The sequence below is a fragment of the Miniopterus schreibersii genome (assembly GCF_964146895.1).
Source record: "Miniopterus schreibersii genome assembly, chromosome: 8".
Taxonomy (NCBI): domain Eukaryota; kingdom Metazoa; phylum Chordata; class Mammalia; order Chiroptera; family Miniopteridae; genus Miniopterus; species Miniopterus schreibersii.
This window is the reverse complement of record NC_138109.1, coordinates 37,033,410-37,058,160: the sequence shown is the minus strand read 5'-3', so window position 1 is coordinate 37,058,160 and position 24,751 is coordinate 37,033,410. Positions and strand designations below refer to the sequence as shown.

The following is a 24,751-nucleotide window of genomic DNA, read 5'->3' as shown; positions in this document are numbered from 1 at the left end:
AAAAATCACTTTTACACATCTACTTATTCACCAAAACAATTCAAACATAAAACAAAATTAGAAGAACTAATGCAATTATTTTCCTTTACAGATCTAAATATTTTTTATGTTTTTTTTTTTATTTCTGAGAGAGGAAGGAAGGGAGAGGGAGATAGAAACATCAATGATGAGAATCATTGATTGGCTGCTTCCTGCACACCCCCTACTGGGGATTGAGCCTGAAACCTGGGCATGTGCCCTGACCAGGAATCGAACTGTGACCTCCAGCTTCATGGGTCAACGCTCAATCACTGAGCCACACAGGCCAGGCCAATCTAAATATTTTAAGTCCTTTATTTAAAGCAGCAAATAAATGTGCACTTGTACCTACTAAAAGTCCATTATTACCATCACACAGAATCAGCAACTTTATTTACTTAAAACACTACAACTATTATACTGTTATTAGACAATCATTTATTTAAAATACCCTAAATACTTACAAAAATAAATCAAGTATTGCTTCTACTTTTCAAGTGTCAAAGTCTTTGCCATAGAAAATAGAAAGAACCTTTTATAAACTAAACATTACAATTAAGCTACATCACGTTTAATGACCGCACACCATTTTCTTTTGTGGTTGTGCTTTGGTGTTTTACAAATTTCCAAACTACTACTTCGCAATGTACAGGTTCACAATAAGAATGTATGCATACAATCATACACACAGTTTACATAGGAATGGTTCTTGTTAAATATACATATAGAGGACCTAACACGGTAGTACTTGCCCTAAATGCCACTCCGTAGAGCCAGGTGTGCCACTACACATAAACAGGTGTAGAGACGCAAGCATTACTCAACATTCAAATCAGCACTCCAGTTCTCCACAATGACATCTTCAGGAGGGATGCCCAGTTTAATGTTTCCAGACAAGACACTGATTCTTTTTGTTGTTGTTGTTAATCTTCACCCAAGGACATTTTTTTTCATTGATTTTTACAGAAAGTGGCAGGGAGGGAGGGAGGAGAGAGAGGGAGGAAGAGATAGAGAGAAACATCTATGTGAGAGAGACATTGGCGGGTTGTCTCCTACACGCACCCCGACTGGGGCTGGGGACAGAACCTACAACCCAGGCATGTGCACTTTACCTGGATTTGAGCCCTCGACCTGTTGGTGCACAGGCCTACACTCTAACCACTGAGCAACACTGGCCAGGGCAGGATATTAATTCTTAATCCATACTAAATCATTACTTTAACAGCCTTATTCATTAAAAAAATACAGTGAACTTAAAATATTTCTTAATACATTAAATTAATCTCAGGATAAACATCATTGTCATACATATACACACTTTTTATTTTAAAAAGAGAAAGGAATATTAATTTTATAGCAAATACTCAAAATTAAAGATCATTTCTAAATTGGTCTGTGGTTTTACTCCATTATCACTGGGACATTCAACTCGTTATGACATAGATAAATGCTAAATTTCTCTTCCCTGGTATATGCACTTAAGCATCACTTACAACATAGACATGTACAATTCATGGTTTATGAGGAGTATTTATGCTTTACCACCCACAGGGTGTCAATCTCACTATATTAACCAGATGTGGAAAAGAATCTCACTTCTGATCAGTTCCTGAATTTCCATATAATTAATCACAATAATACACAACTTTAAATTCCTTTAGTCTTGTATAAATACTTACATATCAAGCAATTTAAATTCTACTTATAAACTAGAAAAGTAGTAAATCACAAAATTTGCTTTTTCTCTATTAAGATAAAAGAACCTAGCTTTTGGTTCTTATTCAGAAATTGCACGAATTACTTATAAATTCCACGTATAATTGAAAATTTATGAGCAACTGAATTGTGAAAATACTAATTTATTGTAATTGATGTTTTATAATAAAATTCCATTAAAAGGGAGCTTGAAGAGCTTGTAAAATCTCAATTATAAGCAAGTAGCAAATACCAAAGGAGCTCGTGTCTTACACTGACCAAAATATACTGAAATGCCATATATCTAGAAAATTTTAATTAGCATGCTAATATATTTTCAAAGGGTTATTTCATTTCACTAAAAGTCACAGGCAAGCAGAGACTATAAGAATATATGAAGACACAAACACTGAAAAAAGACATCAAAATCTAAGAGGTAGTCAACAGAAGTAACCCTGATAAAACAAAATATTCTGACAGATGCACCCTAATCTCAGAGACCAAAATGCAGTATGAAATTCTTGTATTTTCAGTAATTAAAAAAAAATTACTGGTAGAGAATCTAGAAACCAAGAATCTGAGTAACACTGTAAATGGAACAATATTCATATTTTCAAGGAAAGGTTAAGAATAAACTGTAGACCCAAGGGAGTCTACAGCCTGCAGGCCAAATCTGACCTACCACCAGTTTTTGTAAATATAGTTTTATTGAAATACAACCACACGTATTTGGTTTGCCACTGCTTTCATACTTAACAGCAGAGCTGAGTACTTGCTACTGATCACATTGCCAACAATGCCTAAAATAATTACTATCTGTCCCTTTACAGAAAGTGGGCTGACCCCTGCCTGATCTAGATATATGCTAAGTGTGTAATATCCGCACTGTCCAATTCTGGAGCCATTAGCCAATGTGGATACTGAGCATTGGAACTGGCTGGGTAACCAAGAAACCTAACTTCAATTAATTTATGTAAAATTGCCACATGTGGCTACAATACTGAACAGCACATATTTTACTCAACTAAATTAAAATTCCAACACATAACTCTTAAAAAGTGAGAAAGTAACACCTTTGAAAATAAAGAGCTTTGGGCAGAAACAAACTGAATACCATAAACACAGCCCAAGATAGATTGTTTAATAGGTTAACAAAATGAAACTGATTCTAAATTGTTTCAATGCTGCATCACCTCTTCTCAGTGAGGAGGGAATATTACTATGACATTGTTAGCAGAAACCCTGATAATTTTGTGCTTAAAAGTAAAATAATTGTAATCTTCATTAATTATAATAAAGAGCAGGTGGATGTTTCACACAAAGTATATTTTTAGCTTGTTTCCCATCAGAAAGCCACCTCTTACAAAGATCAGTTTATTCCCTCACCCTTCACATTTTAATCATGCCATACAGGAGCCCGTTTATAGTCGGTACACATAAGTATAACTAACCTCTTCTGAATCAGCAAAGTTTCCAATTAGTCACTTTGCTCTGGCAGAGCCATTTCAACAGTCAAAACCTCCCAATGTTATATCTTCCACTACATGACAAGATATATCCACTCAATGATAGAGTTAGAGGCTGGAGGTGAAACCTTGTATATATCAAGTCAAAAAATGTAACTCTTGTATAGTCCTACATGTGTGCCTACCTTGACACTATTTTTATATGGACCAAAACAATAAAATGAATATAGATATATTTTTAAGTTACTTATTACTGATTACACATTGCAAGTTAACCAAGTTACTGATGCAAATGAAAACATTAAACTAAAATATACAGTCAATTTAAAATTATAATACTCTCAAAACACAAATGTTTGAGATGTATGCCTAATTACCTCTTCTAAATATTCAAATGTGCTCCCTCAAAGAGATAGCTAATTCTATATTTTGTTTTCAAAGTCAGCCAGCAAAATTAACTACAGGCCTTTTGAACAGCTGATATCCAGCATCATAAAACTTCTTTTTCAATCTCGTAGTTAGTTGAAAGACACAAATTGCTTTAAGGGCACTTCTGTTTGTTTTCTTTAGTAGTTTAATCAGAGGTTGTAGCAGGAACTTTGACAGAGAGATTTCTTCGGGTGCTGGTGATGTGCCGTTGCTGTGCTAGGAAAGATCGTGCAGGAGTGCATGCTGCAGGGTCTTTGCCAGCCCCGCTGCTGCTCACAAGTCTAGATTCCATCCCCAGTTTCTGAAATGCTAGACTCTGAACAAAAATAAACAAACAATTGGAATGACTACTTAGAGTTCAAGTTTAAAGTGCTTTTCATATACATAAAGTCATTTAATCCTCAATCCTACAAAACTGGTATTTTCATAATTTTTAATACAAAAGAAGAGGGTTCAGAAGCTAATTAGTCTGCACATGAAAATGTTAGTAGGAAGAAGAAAATAAGTTTCACTATTTTAATCCACTAAATATAAAATCATTAAAAACAGTAGCTTGCCCAGCCAGCATGGCTCAGCAGTTGAGCATCAACCTATGATCCAGGAGCCCGAGGTTCGGTTCCCAGTCAGGGCACATCCCCAGGTTGCAGGCTCGATCTCCAGCAGGGGGCATGCAGGAGGCAACGAATGAATGAATCTCTCATCATTGATGTTTCTGTCTCCCTCCCTCTCCCTTCCTCTCTCTGAAAATCAATAAAGACATATTAAAAAACCAAAAAACCAAAAAAGCAGTAGCTTAAAATATTGTTCTAGAACTAATTTTACTTATAACAACAATTTTTAAAAATGGATCCAAAGCAAACTTTTGTGTTTGGGCCATCACTCCACCCACTATGAGTAGACATAATACAATAGAAAAGCTTATATCATTGGCTGTCAAAATGTGATACCTGGATTATGATTAGCACCACTGAAAATTTGTTAAAAAATGCAAATTCTACCTGTAGATTCTACCCAGACCTACTGAATTAAGAAGCTCTGTAGGTGAGTCCAACAATTTGCATTTTAACAAGTCTTCAGATGCATGCTTAAGTTTGAGAACCATGATATAGTTCAAATTTACTATGGTCTATTTACATATGGATACCTGACAAAATTACGGTAGTTGTGGCTGTTGGGTTTCTAAGAGAAATCATTACCTCTCTCTCACCAGACCATATAGCACAATTTTACTGAACTGAGCATCATTAGTGATTAGTACAATACACAGAATCCAATAGATGCTCATAATATATAGGTTGAAAAATGAATAAATAATGCATTATTTGGCTTTCCTACTATTAATTATTTATGTATCAAAAGGCCACAGGAGATCTGGGAAGACAGTGGCAGATTAGGTGGAAGCTACACTAACCTCCCCCCAGGACCAAACTAGAATTATAACTAAAATCATCCTGCATAACCAACTAGCTGGAGAGAAGCCTTATAACCACGGATTTATAGAAGACGACACATGGATACTGGTAGGAAGTGTGGAGTTGTGAGAGGGCTGGCCGGGCTCCTATGGAAAGCAGCTGAAATTCTTGAGGGAGATCTCAGCTGCAGGGAGAGGGAGTCAGTGGGGGGAGTTCCCCCTGAGAAGTATAGGGTTTAAGACCCAAGCTGGACTCTCGTGCCTAGAGCACGAGACCCAGGGAAGGTGACCACATACCATCTAGCTGTGAAAAGCAGCAGGGTTTTTGTCCAGCAGGGAGAGATGGCACAGAGACACAAGCACCCTCTTAAAACGCCAACACACTGAGTGTGGTTCACAGCCACTCATTCTGGACTCCAGGAGATGGAGGGCAGAATGCACTAGAGCCAAATGAGGAGACTTGGGGGTTGGTAGCTCTAGGGAGAGCGCTGAAGGGTCAGCGGCCAGAATCTCTGTGCTGAGTCATTCTCCCATACTGCAGAAGCCATTTTTCTTGGGCAGAGCATTCCCTTCCATATGGCATAAGCCTGAGGGGAAGTAACAGCCCCATCCACTGAATGCCTCTTGCCCCACCCTGTGGAGCTTATGTTCTTCTCAGGAGTAGAGCCAGAGGTTCTTTCAGTGACTAAGCCTAACAGGCAGCCTACAGGTGGAGGTGGATCTCTCAGTGCTTTTAGACATTTGCTGACCTGCCACAGGCCAGGCACTGGTAAAAGCCGGACTTGGTGTGCAGCTTGGTGCTTTCAGAACACACCCAGGTCCAGCAGAGGGAGCCACAAGCTGTGGATCTCTGATAGCTCCAAACAGGCTGCCCAGGTCCAGTCACAGACAGCATCTGACACTGGCCTGCACCAGAGTCCCTCCGAATAGGCCCAGAACCAACACATCCATGGCCAGCTTCAGACAACAATAGAGCAGCAAAAGAACACTGTGTTCATGGATAGGAAGAATTTGCATCATTAAAATATCCATACTATCCAAAGCAATCTACAGATTCAATGCAATTTCTATCAAGATATCAATGGCATATTTCACAGAACTAGAATAAATCCAATAAGCTTCATAAGCAGCATATCCATAGAGAGATATCTGCAGGCACCACACCCTGCCAGGCATAAACGACAAACCCACAGCTAACACCATGCTCAATGGGGAAAGACTACAAGCATTCCCCTTAAGATTGGGAACAAGACAGGGATTTATGCCTTTACCACTCTTATTCAACATAGTACTGGAAATCCTAGCCACAGCCATCAGACAAGAAGAAGGAATAAAAGGCATCCCAATTGGAAAGGAAGAAGTAAAACTGTCATTATTTGCAGGTGACATATACGGTATATGGAGAACACTAAGGTTCCACCAAAAAACTACTAGAACTAATAAATGAATTCAGTGAAGCAGAATATAAAATAAATATCTAGAAATCAGTTGCATTTTTATACACAAATAATAAACTATCAGAAAGGGAAACTAAGAAAACAATTCCATTCACAATTGCTTAAAAAAGAATAAAATACCCAGGAATAAATTTAACCAAGGATGTAAAAGACCTGTACTCAGAACATTCTAAGACAATGAAGAAAGAAATTGAAGAAGATACAAATAAGTGGAAACATATCCATGTATTCATGGATAGGAAGAATTTGCATCATTAAAATGTCCATACTACCCAAAGCAATCTACAGATTCAATGCAATTTCTATCAAGATACCAATGGCATATTTCACAGAACTAGAACAAATATTCCAAAATTTATATGGAACTACAAAAGACTCTGAATAGCAATGGCGATCTTAAGAAAGAGGAACAAAGTTGGAGAAATCATGCTACCTCACATCAAATTATAATACAAGGCCATAGTAATCAAAATAGCATGGTACTGGCATAAAAAGAGACATACAAATCAATGGAACAGAATAGAAGGCCCAGAAATAAACCCATGCCTTTATAGTCAACTAATATTTGACAAAGGAGGCAAAAACATACAATGGGCTAAAGACAGTCTATTCAATAAATGGTGTTGGGAAAATTGGACAGATATGTTCAAAACAACAAAACTAGGCCACCTTCTTACACCACGTGGACACAAGAATAAACTCAAAATGGATAAAAGACTTAAATGTTGAGACTTGAAACCATAAAAATCCTAGAAGAAAACACAGGCAGTAAAATCTCAGACATTTCTTGTAGCAAAATTTTTTTTGATATATCTCCTCGGGCAAGGGAAACAAAAAAAAAGTGAACAATGGGAGGGAGTACATCAAATTAAAAATATTCCGCACAGCAAAGAAAACCATCAATAAAATGAAAAGAAAATCCACCAAATGGGAGAACATATTTGCCAATACATGTGATAAGGGGTTAATCCCCAAATTTATGAGGAATTTATAAAACTCAACACCAAAAAAACAAACAATCCAATTAAGAAATAGGCAAAGGTCCTGAATAAACATTTCTCCAAAGACATACAGATGGCCAACAGACATATGAAAAGATGTGAACATCACTAAGCATCAAAGAAATGCAAATTAAAACCACAATGAGGTATCACCTTACATCTGTCATAATGGCTACCATTTGTAAGTCAACAACAAGTGTTGATGAGGATGTGGAGAAAAGGGAACCCTTGTGCACTGTTGATGAGAATGCAGACTGGTGCAGCCACACTAGAAAGCAGTATTGCGGATACCTCAAAAAATAAAAATGGAACTGCCTTATGACCCAGCAATTCCACTTCTGGGAATATACCCTAAGAAATCTAAAGCACTAATTTGAAAGAATATATGACCCCTATGTTCATTGCATCATTATTTATAATCATCAAGATTTGGAAGCAGCCCAAGTATCCACCAGTACATGAGTGGATAAAACAACTATGGTACATTTACACAGTGGAATACTACTCAGCTGTAAAAAAGAACATTTTGCCCTTTGGGATAGAATGGATGGGACTAGAGAGGATTATTTTAAGTGAAATAAGCCAGTCAGAGAAAGACAAGTATCATACGATTTCACTCCTATGTGGAATCTAATGAACAAACGGAACTAACAAGCAAAGTAGGGACAGATTCATAGAGAACAGGCTAACAGTCCCGGCAAGGGGACAGCTGGATGGGGGGGAGGTGGAGAGACTGAGCAAAAATGAAAAAAAGAGAAAGAATTCATGGACACGGACGATACTGTGGTGACTGTGTGGGGGAAGCGCTGTAGGTGGGGGTGGAGGGCATGGGGGTATTAATGGTGATAGAAAAAAATTTAAAAATATATATAAACCTTAAAAAAAAGGGGAATCACAGGAGAACAAAGAAAGCAATACACAGTTCTTGATATTAACTAGGATGATTAACCCATGATGGAAGATTCTGGAAACACTGCACATGTAATTTCATTCAAGGCCTTGCTAAATTAAGCCAGATTTTCCCAAACAGAGAAAGAAAGAAAAGAGCACAGACAAAAAAAATGTGATAGCATAAAAGAAACAAAGCATGTCTGAAGAAGGACAACTAGTTCTATGTGGTGAGGCTATAAACTGATATTCTCTCATACTAAATAAGCAGCACCTAAGGTAGACAGTGGCTGCATTATTATCTATTCTGGCTGATTAGAATAACCCAAAAGAACCATATGTATCATGAAATGCTACTTTTCTTAAAACATTCTATAGATATTAAGGGTAAAAAAGTAAAATACATTTCAAATTATTTTATACTATTTTTCTCCTTGTTAGGACAACTATTGAAGAGTATTCCCTGGATTTAAAAACAACAACAAAACAAATTAAAGGACACACTAAGAGGCTTCAGGGGATGTTAAAATAAATGTTGATTACTAGAAGCACTTAGTTCTGCATTACACAGATATTCACATTTCTAGAGAAACGTTTTATGGAACACAAAATGTTTTATAGCTCAAATAATGCAATTTAAAAAATATTTATGGATTGTTGTGTGTGTACTTCGTGTGCATTAATTAAAGGTCAATGAATCATGAAATCAATCCAAAAATTTTGAAAAAGCCACAATTAACTGAACACATTAAACTAAAATATATAGTCAACTTGGATTATGAGCAACATTTAAAAAAACAGAATGTGGCAGAAAATTATTTTATACTATTAGACTATATATTATGTGTATATAATATTTAGTTGTTTACATATATAATGTGTATATTCTAATTTGTGGTATAAAAGATATTTCCATCAATGGTTCCTGGTCAAAGTGTTTGATAAACACAGTTCTAAACATCCAATCATAGGCTGAATTTCAACTCACCTTATTATACCAGGCAGAAACTATGAGTTTTTCTTCATAATCACGGAATTTTGCTACTTTACATTCACTCTGGAAAAAGATATGAAGATTAAAATTCCCCAAATAACTCCAAATTACTAAAAATAGAATCATTTCTGCGTATATTCATCGAGAGAATCTGATGAATGCAGTTTGAGGTACATAAAATCGTCAAAATGTAAACTGAATCATGGAGAAATGCACAACAGTTTTAGAGAAGAGTAAGAGTGACTACTAAATCTTTATTTCAAGAATTTTACTGGCAGAACAGGTATTAAAAAAACCAACCAAAAAAAACAAAAAAACCCTAGAAACTAGTGATTCTTATGCTGCTATCCTTTGTATCAAGAAAAAAGTAATAACTGGTTTAGGTAACAAAACAGAGCTGCTCCTATTGAGGAGTCAAAACTAAGGAGAGAGAGGATGTGGTAAGTATCCCAGAAAATCCTTTACATCCCCATGAAAAGCCAGGCATGCACTTTTATCCCTCAGTTCTGATGACCTGTAGACTAGACTGCCTGTGGCCATAGTTACATGCCACCTTAGGGGATGACATCCATTTCTTAATTACTCTAATACAGCTAATTTTATAATTTTGTTGAACACCAGATATAGTTGATTCATAAAAAAAAAATTATATCCTTAAAACATCTGAATGTTCCCACAGCAAGATGATGATACAAAAAGCATACAGGAAATGAGGGAGGTAAAATGCCTTTCTCTGGCTCACACCCACTCCAGGCAAACACTCCCCAAGAAAGATGGCAGATAGGATAACCTCTGCCATTTACATTACTTTTCTCCTTTTTACTTTTTTCAGTGTACAGATAAATACACATAAATTAAAGACCAAAATGCTGTGACTGAAGTTTTTCCTCAGAGTCTAGAGTTAAAGGCCCCGTTCTATCACCATACGTGTCAAGGAGCTGCATTTCAAGCACCAGCAATGGTGTCCATTCTCATTGGCTTTTACTGGGAAGTGAAGAGTCAGAGCAACTTAGATTTCAGAGATTCAGTCCAAGTCTCATTACTTTACAGGTGAGGAAACTGAGGACCACAGAGGAAAGGGGGCCACTTTTAAGATAAATCACCTAAAGCTGACACCCTGGCCTCTGATTTATGTAATCTTTAATGGTGAGAGTAGAGATATAAAACACAGCCTCTGGCCTCAATTCACTGGACACAATATAAGCAATGCTTCTGTGGGATGAATTCATGAGTTTAAAGTACATGGAGTAACTTTGGAGGAAAGCTTGCCTAAGGAATACAGGGAACACTTTATAGAGGAAGAGACATTTGAGCTGGATGTTCAAGAATGAATAAACACTTCCTCAGAGATATACCCCTAAGCAGTGCATATCAAACAACCGACATGGCCAGAACAAGACTTATAGAAAGTGCACATATGGCTGTTGTGTATTCTGGATGTTGAAGTCTTTAAATCTTTAAACAAAATACTTTCACCACAGCCTATATCTACTGGTTCAGAAATAACTCGAAGAAAGGAGTAAGTGAACATAATGTGTTTCTTTGAAATAAAGCATTCCAAGTCGATGCAAATAGGAACCAACTATCCATTATGAGAATTTCAAGGCATGTATATAGAATTCAACAGGGCTCTGCAATTACCCACATGTTATTATGAGGAAGTATACACTGACTTCAAGAATAGTATCGAATCTCACCATAGTATTAAAAACATTAATTTTATAAAACACTTCGCAAAGGAAATTAGAACATGCCCATTATAAATCCAAGAATACACCATTCCACACCTACATACTTCACACAGCTCATGAAAATAATATAATCACTGACACAAAAATAACTTTAAAATTTACAGAGTTAGCTAACTAATGAGAGCATGTTACTACCAACATAACTTTGCATGGTGAGTAACAGACTGCAGCTTTATTCAAGGGCTTACTGGGATTCTGAAGTGCTTCCCTCTCTCAGGAATTCCACCTCATAAGTTTGGGTTCCGGTGAGGAGCAGGGAGAAGAGATAAGATAAATTTGGTTAACTGAATACAGTTCCCTATTTAAAAAGTGAGCTTGGTCTCTTTTTTTTCTGAATGAACTCTCATCCACATAATTTTAAAAGGAGCATGCTAATGCAGTCTATTAAAAACAAAGGGATATCCACAGACTGGCTGTTACAGAGGGAGGAGACACAATGCAGCAGGGTGCATCAACTGCAGAGACCAATCTCATGGGCTAGTGAGATGCTCTGTAAAAACACACACAGTGCTAAAACAGAATATTTCTAACTTCTTGTGAGACTTGATCATTATTGGCAAATACATGGCAGCAGTTAATTACCAGGATTACGCAGAATACTTAAGAGGAGATGTGTGAATATAGAAGCTTTACCTCCAGAATCTCAATTCTTCTCTCTTTCTCTGCCAACTGCTTTCTAAGTAGCATTATTTCAGCTGATGCTGGATTTAATTTGGGATCTAAAGTTTTTATTACCTGTTTAAAGAAAAAAGAATTATGTTCACTTTATCTTATCAATGCTGAAATATAAGAACATAGTCCATAAAATCAGCGTAAGTGGAACATCCAGAAAGTGATCCAGCAGCTAACTGTAGTTTGTTTCACAATTAAATTTGAATTACAAAATAACTTATTCTATAAATGAAAACAGAATAAAAATTCAGTACAGAAATGAAAAGATACCCATCCCAAAATAAAATTTCCCTTCTCCAAGGCTCAATAATCAGGGATAGTTATTTGGCCTTGTCAAACTTTCAGCATTGAGGTCTTGAAATAACCCCTTCCATATTTATCTGACTTGAGCATTTTTTTAAAAGTTAAAATGAATTCAGTAATTATAGTGGAAATTGTTGACTGTACAAAGTAATACATAAAAAAAATTCTTAGCAACAATCTTTTTTACTATCATTATCTAGTTAAATGTAGTAATTCAATATATAAGATCAATATTAATAGGTACTGGTGTTTTTTTCTGCAAACACTAGGGTGCCAATCACATTTATATAAATTACTAAAAGTTGAGTAAAGCTCAGATGTTTGAGTATAGCATTGTTCTGAGGCTTGGCTAAACTATGTAGAAATCAACTTGGAAACATCAGGAATAAATTACAAGCAAAAACAAGTTTCCAATAATAAGGTCACTGTAAGAGGTAATTGTAAATCCATTAACAATATTTAAAATTATTTAATGAGTTAGGAAAATGTTTCTCTAATGAGGTCACTACAGTCCACATTTAAACTGTTTCTGTAAGCCTTGTGTTCATTTTACCTGATGCTGATGAGGGAGAGGGAGAGGGAGAGAATGGGAGGATTGACCTGGAAACACACCAGAAGCGTGATGGGTAAGGCAGGGGAGTGAGGAGGGAAGTGAAATTATATAGAGACAAAAAGAGCAATACAATCAGGTGGAAGAGCCCTAGTTAGCACCTGAGTCATAGAGACTTGAGCTCTGTAAGAGAAGTCACTCACATTTCTTGCTTTCTCTAAGTACATTTTATATCGTTCCTCCATTGCTTTCATATCTTCATCTTTCTTCTGAAGAGCAGCTTCAAGTTCATTGATCTTTTGTACTATTATTGAAAATGAAATAAAACATGACCAATTATTCTCTATTTAAAATACTCCATCCTCACACACAAAAATATATTTATCACATTTATTTTCAAGGGACTCATAAGAGAACTTAAAAGAGAAACCTTTTATTTATTCTTTGTAGTGAATTCTTATCTAAAACTTTTGAACTACATAAACCAATACATCCCTCAATCATTTCATATATTTTTCTTAAAAATATCTATAATCTGCTTTATCTAGCTATTTCTTTCTATCAAGTATTTCGATGAGCAAATATACCTTACAATGTAAGCACAACCATCATGAGAAAACATTCTTTTTATGTAATGTTCAAAGTTCATTTTAATCTGATTTTAAATCATTATTTTATACTTTCATAGTATTAATTCTATTACTTTTCAAAATGTTTGATACTCCTACATATTAATCAGTTCATTTTATTAGACTTACTTTTTTGCATTAAGATTAGATTTATTAATTACTTAAATTACTAAAAATTATCACAGTACTTATTTGCAATGTATGTATATATGCTTTGTGCAAAGACTTATACATAGTTCTTGTATCTGTCAACTAAAAGGGCAAGTCCTTAGATCCAGGTTTTTACAAATACCTACCATTCTGGTTTACATCTGGCTGAAGGTCTTCAATGAGCTCTTGCTTCTTCTGTAATTCTTCATGGACCTCTGTTAGTTTTTCCCTAAGCAGCAGAAAGAAGAGCAAGGAACTTTGGAGCCAAACAGAACTAAGAATGAAACTGGTTTCTGCCACGTAACATTTGTGGACTGTGGGCTCATCACTTTTTGATCCTTACTTTCCTCACCTGTGAAATGGGAATAATACCTGCCAAATATTATAGGGCTTGTTGCGAGGATATAAACTGGCTGGCACATGGTAGGTGCCAAAAATGTGAAATTATTCCCTACATCTTTGCTTCCTAAGAAAATTAAAAGAAATATTTTATAGGACAAACATCCTACATTTCCACATAATCTAGTAGTGATAGTTGCCAGCTTTGTGAACTCTTCAAATGGCATTAGTAAGTGAAAAATGTGGGAGTCTGGGGTCATTGGTAGGCAGGCTGAACCTTTCAGCATGTTTTTCTTTTCGTTTTTTGGTGACAGTGGTGAACATTCAATTGATATCAGGGTATTTGCTTTTATAAACAAAATCAGAAAAGGATATTAACTTTAGACCCTTTTAAAACTCGTCCCCTTTCATATTTGAAATGAAGTATCAGTTTTACTTACATATGAGCTTCCAACTTCTGCTTTAGGTTGCTGGACTATAAAATTAAAAACAGTTGCTGTAAAATAACTATCGTGGCAAAGATAAATTTTCCAGACAATAGAATCTCTTTACCTCCTTTTGAAGGTGTATTATTTAAAATTATAAATGTGCTGAATATGTGTATTTCTAATAACAAACTTTTAAAAACATAAGTTTTTCACTTCAAAGGGAAATGAAATAAGAGCACAATAGCAGGAAAAAAAACCCTTCATATTTCTGAATACAATGCAAATAAAATTTGACCTTCAGGAAAAATAGAAAATGCAAGCTAAATGTCATATATGGAGGAGTATCAAACACGTAAATGCCTAAAGAATCATATATTTAAAATATAGTTTTTAAGATTTTAGGCCTATAATGAGGAATGAATTAAAGAACTAAATTATCTTTACAATAAACCTTTATCATTATAAATACACTTTAATACTAACATCAAAGTGAAGCAATTAAATTTTGTTAATAAAGAAAATTCAAAACATAAAATTTCCTCTTTAAAAAAACAGGAATTTAAATTGCAATAGTAGTTCTGTATCATATACAAATAGCTGCAGAATTTAAAAATATATAATTTGAAAAATAATTTGGATACAAACACAATTTTTTTAAATATAAAGAAATTTAAAATCTTTAAAACACTGCAATCCAAAATGTACTCCTCCAAATAGATCCCATTTGGAAATTATTCCCTAGTATACCTTAAAAATATATTTGTATTAGAGAAGTTACAATACCGTATATATGCACATATGAGATGCCGCCATGCATGAGACGATTTCTATTTTCCAAGCCCCCAGGGAAAAAAGAAAAAATCACATAAAGCATAAAAACGACAGAAAGGAAACGTAACCCTTTCAATCTTCCTTTTTATCTCTTTATTCTCCTTAGTATTCTCCCCCATCAACACAGGTACAATCACGTACCATTCCATCAAATCAATGTCTACCTAACACACAATTAGCCCTATCTTTTTGCTGCTGTCTTAGTTAAAGACATCCCTCCCTCAATTATTACTTATCTTCCCTTCTTTATATAGAGATCAAACTATTGGAACACTGCTAAGTATATTTGGGCTGTTTTAAGTCCTCTTATTTCTGCCCTTAAAATATGTGCTATCAAAATCCATTAGAAATGGCAAGATCAGGAGTCAGTATGGAAGGTGGCAAGAAATAAGGGGCAATGTTTTCAAGGCTGCATTAAGGTTTCTGTCTTTGGAGGTTGGTATAAAACACTTCTTAACTGCTCTTTTGGTAGAAATCATTTTCTCATTCTCTCTTATTAGACGTTTTCCTCAATTCTGGCTGATGTTTACACTCACTAGCACTTTTCTCTGGCCAGCCCTGTCGGGGTCCCAGCAGAAGTGGGAAGGCCTCAAATGCAGCATACTCTCAATCAGGAATTACCATGAACTTAGTATGGCTGTTGAAATAGGACAGATAGAAAGCACCTTCCACTATATGTGATCAATTTATAGGCTCCAAATTGGCAAAATCGCCGCATCTGCTATGCAGATATATACGGTATTTAAGGGTACCATCCATGATAAGGGTAGCACTTTAAAATACAAGAATAATTTGGGCATCAGGCCCTATTCCAGAGAGTCCACAGAGCAGAATTACTATAATTTTTAAGTTACTTACACTTTCTCCTTCAGACTTGGAGCCTTGTTCCTGTAAAGATTTCTGGAGGTCCTCAATCTGCTGATGCAATTCTTGGATGCGCTCTTTGCTCAGTCTATTTTTTTAAGATAAATCATGTGTTTATTTGTATTGAAAGTCAAAGTAGTTAAGGATCTATAAGGGTGAATTTACACAATTTAACTCATAAAATATGCATTTAACAGCAATAACCAAACAATGTTCTATGGCTAGGTATAATCTATAGTAATATACAGGAGGCTACTTTCAAGGAAATATTTAATAAGACTTTCAAGGAAATATTTAATATATCCTGAAAGCATATATACCTACAAATTTAAAATTTAAGGTACTTTACATCAGTGGTGAAAATACAACATTTCTAAACTGTACTAGCTCAATTTTCCTACAGTTGTATTTTTTAATGAATGGAAACTAGGTTTCTTTTTCCTATTTCAGATTTTACAGTGTATTAGAAGAGGAAGGTCACCTATTTCAAAACATTTCTTCATGACTTGTTATTTAAATTAAAGAGATTGGCACTGGCAACTAATGTAGATTTTTTAACTTGCCATAATTTCATTCCTTAAAACCCTGCTTAAAAGTTACTTTAGTTGGAAGTCACCAGCGAGAGAGTATCTGTCTTTCTCTCTTCATATATACATATGTAGTTATCACATAATATAATAATTATCCATTGATACGTCTATCTTCCTATATTAACTCTTCCTATTTTAACTCTCTAGTATCTCCAGTGTCAACTGATATTGAACTGTATCAGACAGTAATATTTAATGATCTCTTCAGAAAGTCAAAACATTATTCTTCATTTAACCGCAGTTGATGTATTGTGTGCATACAAGTATGAAAGACAAGGTTCAAGCATCTCTTAGGTTTATGGTGATCTCTAAAATCCAATAAAGGTTGATCAAATAAATTTAAATACCTTTACTCCAAGTATGCTATTTATAAGGGGAAGGTTAGCATAATGGTTAAGAGGACAGAATCAGGAATCACACTGACAGAGGGTCAAACATAGGATCCAGAACTTACCAGCTGTGTAACTGGGGAAGTTACTTTACTTTTAACCTCCTTGTACCTCAGCTTCCTTATCCATAAAAAAGTGATAATCATACTTATTACTTCATAGAGTTATTATGAGGATTTACTAAGTTAATGCCAAAATGTGCTTAGAAATGTGCCTGGCATATAGTAAGCACTATATAAATGTCATATTTTTTTTAACATTATAATTTCTGAATACCTCTCATTGGTATCAGGTCAGTACACCATTTGCTTAAAGACATGATCTATAATCTTCATAACCTACAAATACGTATCATCTCAAATTTATAGCTGAGAACACCAAGTGTGAATTAAAGTAACTTGCTCAGAACCAAATATTTAGTAAGTTTAAGACGACATGGGATTCAAATTTGATTCCAAAATCTATGTCCCATCTATGCATCAGACTGCAGTAGAAAGCCAGATTGTCATTTATTCATTTGTTATATTTTCCATCAATTGCAAAGAGATAAAAACAAAATTCAAGGATAAGCAACCTGGTTAACAGAGTCTGCTAAAAGTAATAAGTAGAGAGACTAAAAACAACAAAAAATTAATCTTCTTCTAAAAATCTTAGTAATTTTAACTACAATAATATTTTCCACTCTGTGAATCAAGATTTTGTGGTTAGGTAATTAAATCACCATGACTCATTCATTATGAAGGAGCGTGTCACCTTTGCTCGGTTTCTAGTTCATTCATCTTACGATGCTTCTGTTCTAGCTGCTCCTGAAGTTCTTCAATACGCTGATTCTCAGTACCTTCCTGCTGTAAGCGAAGCATCTTATTTTCATGTTGCAGTCGAATAAATACCTCTCTGATGGTGAAAAGTAAAATTTGTTTTTAAATTTTTTAAATGTAAGAGTTTTTACATTCTTAACTTTCTAAACAAAGATATTTCCGTCCACTCAAGAGCTGTCATTTAAAAATGTTACCAAAGCTTCTGAAAGTTTTTAAAGAAAACACTATGTACATTGTAAGATTATATCTCAAAAAAAAAAAAATAGTAAATTTTGTAAGGTACAGGTGTAAGATTATGCTACATATCATTAAATGTTTATTATGCGAATTCCTGACACAATAATTTTAATTTGATAATTTAGATACTACTCACTAAAGCTAATATAGAGCATATCCTTAAAAAATATGTAAAGGAAAAGCAACAGATTTAAGAAACTAGTTTGCCTACAATTTTTAAATATACTTTTATGAGAATGGCAGTCATGATTCTCTCTAGATTTTTTTGTTTTTAGAGAAAAAATTTATTAAAGGTTTATATACATGTTTTTTAAATGCAAATGATAGAAATGTTATTAAATAAAAAAGTAACATTAGCTCATCTACCTGCTGCCCTCCTAACTCCCATTCCCCAAAAACAACTACTATCAATCAATTTCAATTTATATTCTTCTGAATGCTAGCACTGTAACTTTAAAAACTAGGCTCATATGGCCATTTAAAAAAATGATATTAATGTCACTCGATACTAACAACTAAAAAGTACAATTGGTTTCCAGTCCAGCATATAACGAACTCTATCTTAACCAAAAACTGAACTAAAAATCAGCAACTTTATAAACATGATGCTGAGTGAAAGAAGTCACAAAAGGCCACATATTGTATGATTCTATGTATATAAAATGTCCATAAAAGGTATATCAATAGAGACAAAGAGTAAATAACTGGTTGCCTGGGTATGGACATAGAGGGGAGGGAGGAATGGGGAACGACTGCTAATATGCATAGGATATCTTTGGGGGGATAAAAATGTTCTGAAATTCAATAGCAAAGATGGTTGCATAATTCATGACTATACTAAAAACCACCAAATTTTACATTTTTTAAAATAGGTGAATTATATCTCAATAAAGCCATTTAAACAAAGTGTAGAATTTGAACTACTAAATAAATAAAGCTGTCACCACAGAAAGGAAAAGAAAACCATAAAAATACCAGATTAGTCAAATGTTTGTAAGTAAACATAGCAGTAAAATACCAAGAAAAAAGCTGGGTCAAGAGGAACCTCTAAAATTTGTATTTTATCTAACTTCTCCTTAATCCTCCTGCTATTATTGACAGTTCCTCTCCTTTTCTTTTTACCATCTGGGTTTGAATGTCATATATTAAAATTTTCCATACAGTTTAAGGATAGGAAAAAAAGTTCATCACAATACAGGTCATATTATAAAAACTAGAGTATGTCATTTAGCTAGTTTGTGAAATTTTACTTCTTTCTAATAAATTTAAAACTGCTATAAATAGCAATAACAATCTGACTGAGAAAAGTTTAAGCAGATGAGATAAAGTAATTTTGAGCAATATGACTCACAAAATGGAAAGTTTTAGAGGCTAAGAAATTTACAAAACAAAAAAGAAATCATGTTTCTAATATTAAGTATGGATTATCAATTAATAAAAACAAATTTACCTATATTCCACTGGCATAATCTCAGCAGCAAGATTCTCATAACTTTTTGCAGCAGATGCATCTAAACAACAACGAAATAGATCAGTATTTCAGAATCTCTACCATTAAAAAAAATTTTCTAAATCCAACGAAATTTACCTGTTTGGTTTAGGTGATCCTGTTGTACCTGTGAACATCGAAGCTCTTCATTCGTTTCTTTCAGAGTATCACGCTGTTCTATTAGTCTCTAAAAAAAGAATTGTTCATACAAGCACAATTTTTAATTCTGTCTACAGGAGGTGCACTTTATGCTTACAATAATTTATCTTAATAAGTTAATTTGATAATTGTGGCTTAATTAGAAATGGCAATGTTTTAGTTTGAGTGCTAAGGGGTATTTTCTCTTGTATAAATCACATAAATAATATAGTCTTTGTGTAACACAAAGCTTGTGGTTCCCCCATTAGATAGTTTGTCTCTGAAACAAATGAACATAACTATGCAACAGAGTACATATACAACTGCAGTAAATATACAACTGCAGAGTAACAGAAAAAGCATTGATTTTAGAGGCAAATAGATCATGGCTTGAATTCCAGTTTCACTCACTCCTACCTATATTATCTAGGGTAAGAGATGTGACTCGCTGGCTTTAGTAGCCACATCATTAAAACAGGAATATGGACATATACAAATCCTTGCAAAAGTGTTTTGAGCAACAAATAAGGTAGGGTTTGTCAAGTACACAGAATAGAGTCTTGTATGTAAGAGATACTGGAGACTTGTTATTTCTTTTTATCACTGGTGTGAAATTCTACTGAAAAAAGTGATAAGTAGCATTCTGGAAGTATGAATTTGTGGTTTAATATCTAAAAACCAATGTAATTATTAACCATACTAATAAGTAACCACATTAATACAATATAAGACAAAAATCATATATCATCTCAATGACCCAGAAAAAGCATATAACAAAATCTAACACCCTTTCATGATAAGAACATGCAACAAACCAGGAATAAAAGAAACTTCCTCAACTTCATAAAGGGTGTCTACAAAAAAACCCGACAACTAAAAACATACACAATGGTAACAATGAATACTTTCTCCCTAATGTCAGAACCAAGAGAATGATGGCCAGTCTTGTCACTTCTATTCAACATACACTATAGGTTCTAGCCAGGAACATATGATAAGAAGAAGAAAAAGAAGGCATTCAGAGTGCAAAGCAAGAAACAAAACTATTCCTATTTGCAGATGTCCTGCATATAGAAAATCCAAATAAAAAAACCTGTATATAAATGTTCATGGCCACATTATCTGTTTAATAATAAAAAAGTGGAAATAGCCCAAATGTCCATAAACTGATGAACAGATAAAGTGTGGTATATCCATACAATGGAGTATTTTCAGCAGTAAAAATGAAGCACATGGATGAACTTTAAAAGCATTATGATAACTAAGGAATCAAGTCACAAAGTTACCAAGTGTATGACGACATCCTAGATAGACTAGGCAGATCTATAGAGAGAGCAGATTACTGGTTGCAAAGGCTGGGGGGAGGGGGACCAGAATGCAGAGTAACTACTAATGGGCATGGGGGCTCTTATTGGAGTGATGTCAATGTTCTAAAATTTGATTCTGGTGATGGCTGCACAACTCTGTGAATATACTAAAAACCACTGAATTGTACACTTTAAGTGGGCAAAATTTATAGTATGTAAATTCCATCTTAATAAAGCTGTTAAAAATCACAGCTATGGTCCTCACTCTGAAGGAGTTGAAAAACATTAAACCAAGACTTATGACCTTAGCTCTGTCACTTGATCTTCCCTTGTGAAGAAAACTATCAAAACTGCATGAAGAATTTTTACAAGACTTTCTTTTATACCAACACTTTCACTTTGAAGAAGGATAGAAGAACTGGTTGATATCACTTCTATTAAAATATTAAAATCTAAAGGCAGAAAGACATATTACTTTGCAATTATATATTTACCTCTTTTTCCTTAAGTAAAGCTTCATGTTTTTCTTCAAGCCGTTTCATTTCAAATGCTAGTGTGTCTGCCCTTTTGGATTCAGAGGAAAGTTTACTGTGTAGATCCTGAACCTTTTGTCAGAAACAAAAGTAAAACACAAGACTATATGACATTGGTAATTTGATTTCAGAGCTCAATAAATGAGAAACTGATTATAAATAAAATTACAGTAAGATGACAGTTAATTCTAAATATTTGTGGAAATGTCATGGAGGTTAGTAGAATTAACAAAAATTTTAAAATACCCAAGTAACAATTTGGACAAAAAAACACAATCAGCTTTCTACTGTTTCTATGGATTTGATAAATGACAAAACAAAATATTTTAGGTTACAGTTCCATTATCTAGGCTTTTATCACTGGTTACCAGAAATCTTAATAAACAATAAACTGTCCCAAAATATATAAACTCAGAGCCAATAAAAATGTAAAAGACCTAGATAACACAAACTTAATTATCAACTCTTGAATTCAAATTATACACAGAAGAAATGTATCGTATGTTCACAGCTGACTACAGACAATGTTTCTTCACTGCTATGCCATTCTTAAAGCATCAAATGGAATAACAAAGTTAAGGTCTTTCTATTTCAATGATTAAAAAAATTAAGATTATTTTCTTACCTGTCTCTTGTATGTTTCTAATTGTGTACGTGCTGCATTTGCCTTCTTTAACTCTTCTTCTAAGCTGACTGTATTATGCATATACATCATGTTTGTTTCCTGTAAAGTTTTCACCTGCTTGCGAAGGTCATTCAGATCTTGTAGCTTCTGACGATATACCTCAACTGTTGACTCCAGTTTATTTGCTTTATCAGAGGTAGCCCTATAATAAAAAATAGTAAATGCATATAATTTTCTTCTGGCTGTAAAATAAGTCTTCAAAATACACTCTCAATTGGGAAAGAAAAAAGAATGAAAGAAAGAGAGAAAGAGAAAATGAGAGAGAAATAATAAATTTTGTGAGAACTTTAGAACCAGACTCAGGCCTCAAACTGTCTGTAGTTCAGTCATTCTGTTCCAAAGGCATTAAAAAAAGGTTCCCAATTTGGCACACTAAATCATCAAACTGTTCCAAGTATTAGCACACTGTATAAAAAAAGAACGGTTTTATAAATATAATTGGACAATTCTGAGCTACTCTTTCGATGGATCAGTTGTGCTTTGTGCATAAAAAACATTTAGTATAGCTTTCTTTTGAGTATCTGATATGCTTAGAAAGTTGATTCAACTTATATTTTGTCTGATAAAGCACTTCCCTTTAGGGTTATGCTTACCTGATCAACTGGGCTAAAGCAAAAATAAATAAATAAGCAAACCAAATCACTTCACTCTCACATGCAGGTTCAAATTAATGGTTACGAGGATTTTGTTTCAAATGGACAATAAAAACTATGCAAAATGTACAAAATGGTTAATTAAGAAAATTTAACAGAAAATATAAAAAGTATGTGGATAGTCTGTTTGAGCAACATTTCATGGGCAAAATCTAAATATAAATTTTATATTGTCAAATACAATAAGAGAACCCTGGGATGATCCTGAAATAAATGTGAGCATCCTTATCTATATTTATCAGTTATTTTACCAAACGCCAAAATATGGATTGTGAGAGTGAATTTCCCTAAATAAAAATTTCACAGGCTAATGAGTAGGCAGAGGTCAAGCTAAATGTATCTAAAAGTAACAGCTTATAAAATGTTTTTAAAAAAATTATCATTTTAGGCTTACAAGTTCTAATATAAAATTATCCTAAGAAGAATTGAATATTATCCTTAAATTGCAATTATCATCAACAAGCATTAAAGAAGTAAAGACTAGGAGCCTGGATAAAAACTGACAAATCTTCTATACACAGGGGTAACTCTAAGAACCCCTGATTAAAATATAGAATGCTAAAATGAGTAAATAATAACTTAGAAGTGACATAATTCTATTTAGACATGCCATACCTAAGGACATCAATTTCATCTTTCAGGGCTCTTGTTTCCTCAGCAAGACTAGTCAATTCATCATTCCTATGCTGAAATTCAATTAGTTGCTTTTCAAGTTCTTCACAGTGAACACGGTAATCATCTTTTGCAGCTTCAAGCCTTATATAAAGAAAACAAATAAGTACTCATCATTTCCATCATTTACTTTCTTACTGAGACATGAGCTTAGCAAGACTTACTTCTAATTTTTTTTTATCCCACATTCAAAGAAGCAAGACTGAAATAAGATACTTTGGGATTCTTGCTTTTCAAATAGACTTGAGAAGTAAACAATGCTCTGAATTTTCATTTTCACTTCTGAAACATTGTATTTGGTTACCTCTAGTTCAAGCAGGAATTTAATTTCAAAAGATAAAGAGAACTGTGTAGACATATGTTAAAATTATTCAAAAATATACATAGCATGTAAAGTGGTAAAATATTAACTCTTAGTAGACTAGGATAAATTACAGATAAATACTTCAAACCCTACTGCAACACAAAAACTAAAATGACAATACAATGATTAAAATTAAATATTAAAAAATTATTTGATCAACCCCCAAAAATGAAGGAAAGGAAGAAAAAGGAACAAAAGAATAGATTTGACAAATAAAATACAGTATATTGATATACCTAAATACAACCATATCAAAAATTACATAGACAAAAAGGGACTAAACAAGTCAATTAAAAGGGCAGAGACTATCAGACTAGATAAAAAAGCAAAACTCACATATATCCTAATTACAAGAAACATTTTAAATATAAAGACACAGATAAATTAAATGTAAATAGATAAAAAAAATACCATGCAAACAGTAAGCAGAGAAAGCTGGGGTGGTTGTTTATATAAAACAATAAATTTTAAGACAAAAAGCATTACCAAAAATAGATATTTCATAAGTATAAAAGGTTTAATCCATCAGAGAAAGGTATCATAAAGTATATATACCTAAAATAGAGTTTTAAAATACATGAAGCAAAACTGACAGAATCAAAGGTAGAAATCCACAAATCCATAATCATTGCTGAAAATTTAACACTGGTCTCCCAATAAATAATAGAACTGAACAAAAATATCAGTAAAAATATAGAAGAGATCTGAATAACACTATTAACCAGCTTGATGGAATTGACCTTTACAGAACATGTCAGTCAAAAACTACAGAACACACATTCTTTGCAAGTACACATGGAACACTGACCACAATAAAACATACAATGAGCAATAAAAAAGGTTGAAAAAATATTAGAAGACTGAAATCTCATGGAATATGTTCTCCAATCACAAGAAATTTAATTTGGAAATCAGTCACATTAAAAAATCTAAAAAAGCCTTAAATGCTGGGAAATAACACATTTTTAAATAACCCATGAGTCAAAGAAGAAATCACAAA

General features: G+C 33.8%; 1 protein-coding gene across 1 annotated transcript in view; it reads right to left on the bottom strand.

Moving 5' to 3' along the window:
- Positions 1 to 315: 315 nt before the first annotated feature.
- Positions 316 to 24,751, bottom strand: part of HOOK1 (hook microtubule tethering protein 1) — a 47,428-nt gene continuing 22,992 nt past the window's right edge. Inside the window, exons 10-22 of the mRNA XM_081145763.1 lie at positions 23,331 to 23,471; positions 22,003 to 22,204; positions 21,339 to 21,449; positions 19,499 to 19,586; positions 19,361 to 19,421; positions 17,609 to 17,749; positions 15,871 to 15,964; positions 14,194 to 14,228; positions 13,561 to 13,643; positions 12,839 to 12,939; positions 11,744 to 11,845; positions 9,354 to 9,422; positions 316 to 3,924 (exon numbers count right to left, since the gene is read on the bottom strand). Of these exons, the coding sequence (XP_081001889.1) occupies positions 3,754 to 3,924; positions 9,354 to 9,422; positions 11,744 to 11,845; positions 12,839 to 12,939; positions 13,561 to 13,643; positions 14,194 to 14,228; positions 15,871 to 15,964; positions 17,609 to 17,749; positions 19,361 to 19,421; positions 19,499 to 19,586; positions 21,339 to 21,449; positions 22,003 to 22,204; positions 23,331 to 23,471 (1,399 nt within the window). The 3' untranslated portion in view covers positions 316 to 3,753. The remainder of the gene's footprint in view (positions 3,925 to 9,353; positions 9,423 to 11,743; positions 11,846 to 12,838; positions 12,940 to 13,560; positions 13,644 to 14,193; positions 14,229 to 15,870; positions 15,965 to 17,608; positions 17,750 to 19,360; positions 19,422 to 19,498; positions 19,587 to 21,338; positions 21,450 to 22,002; positions 22,205 to 23,330; positions 23,472 to 24,751) is intronic.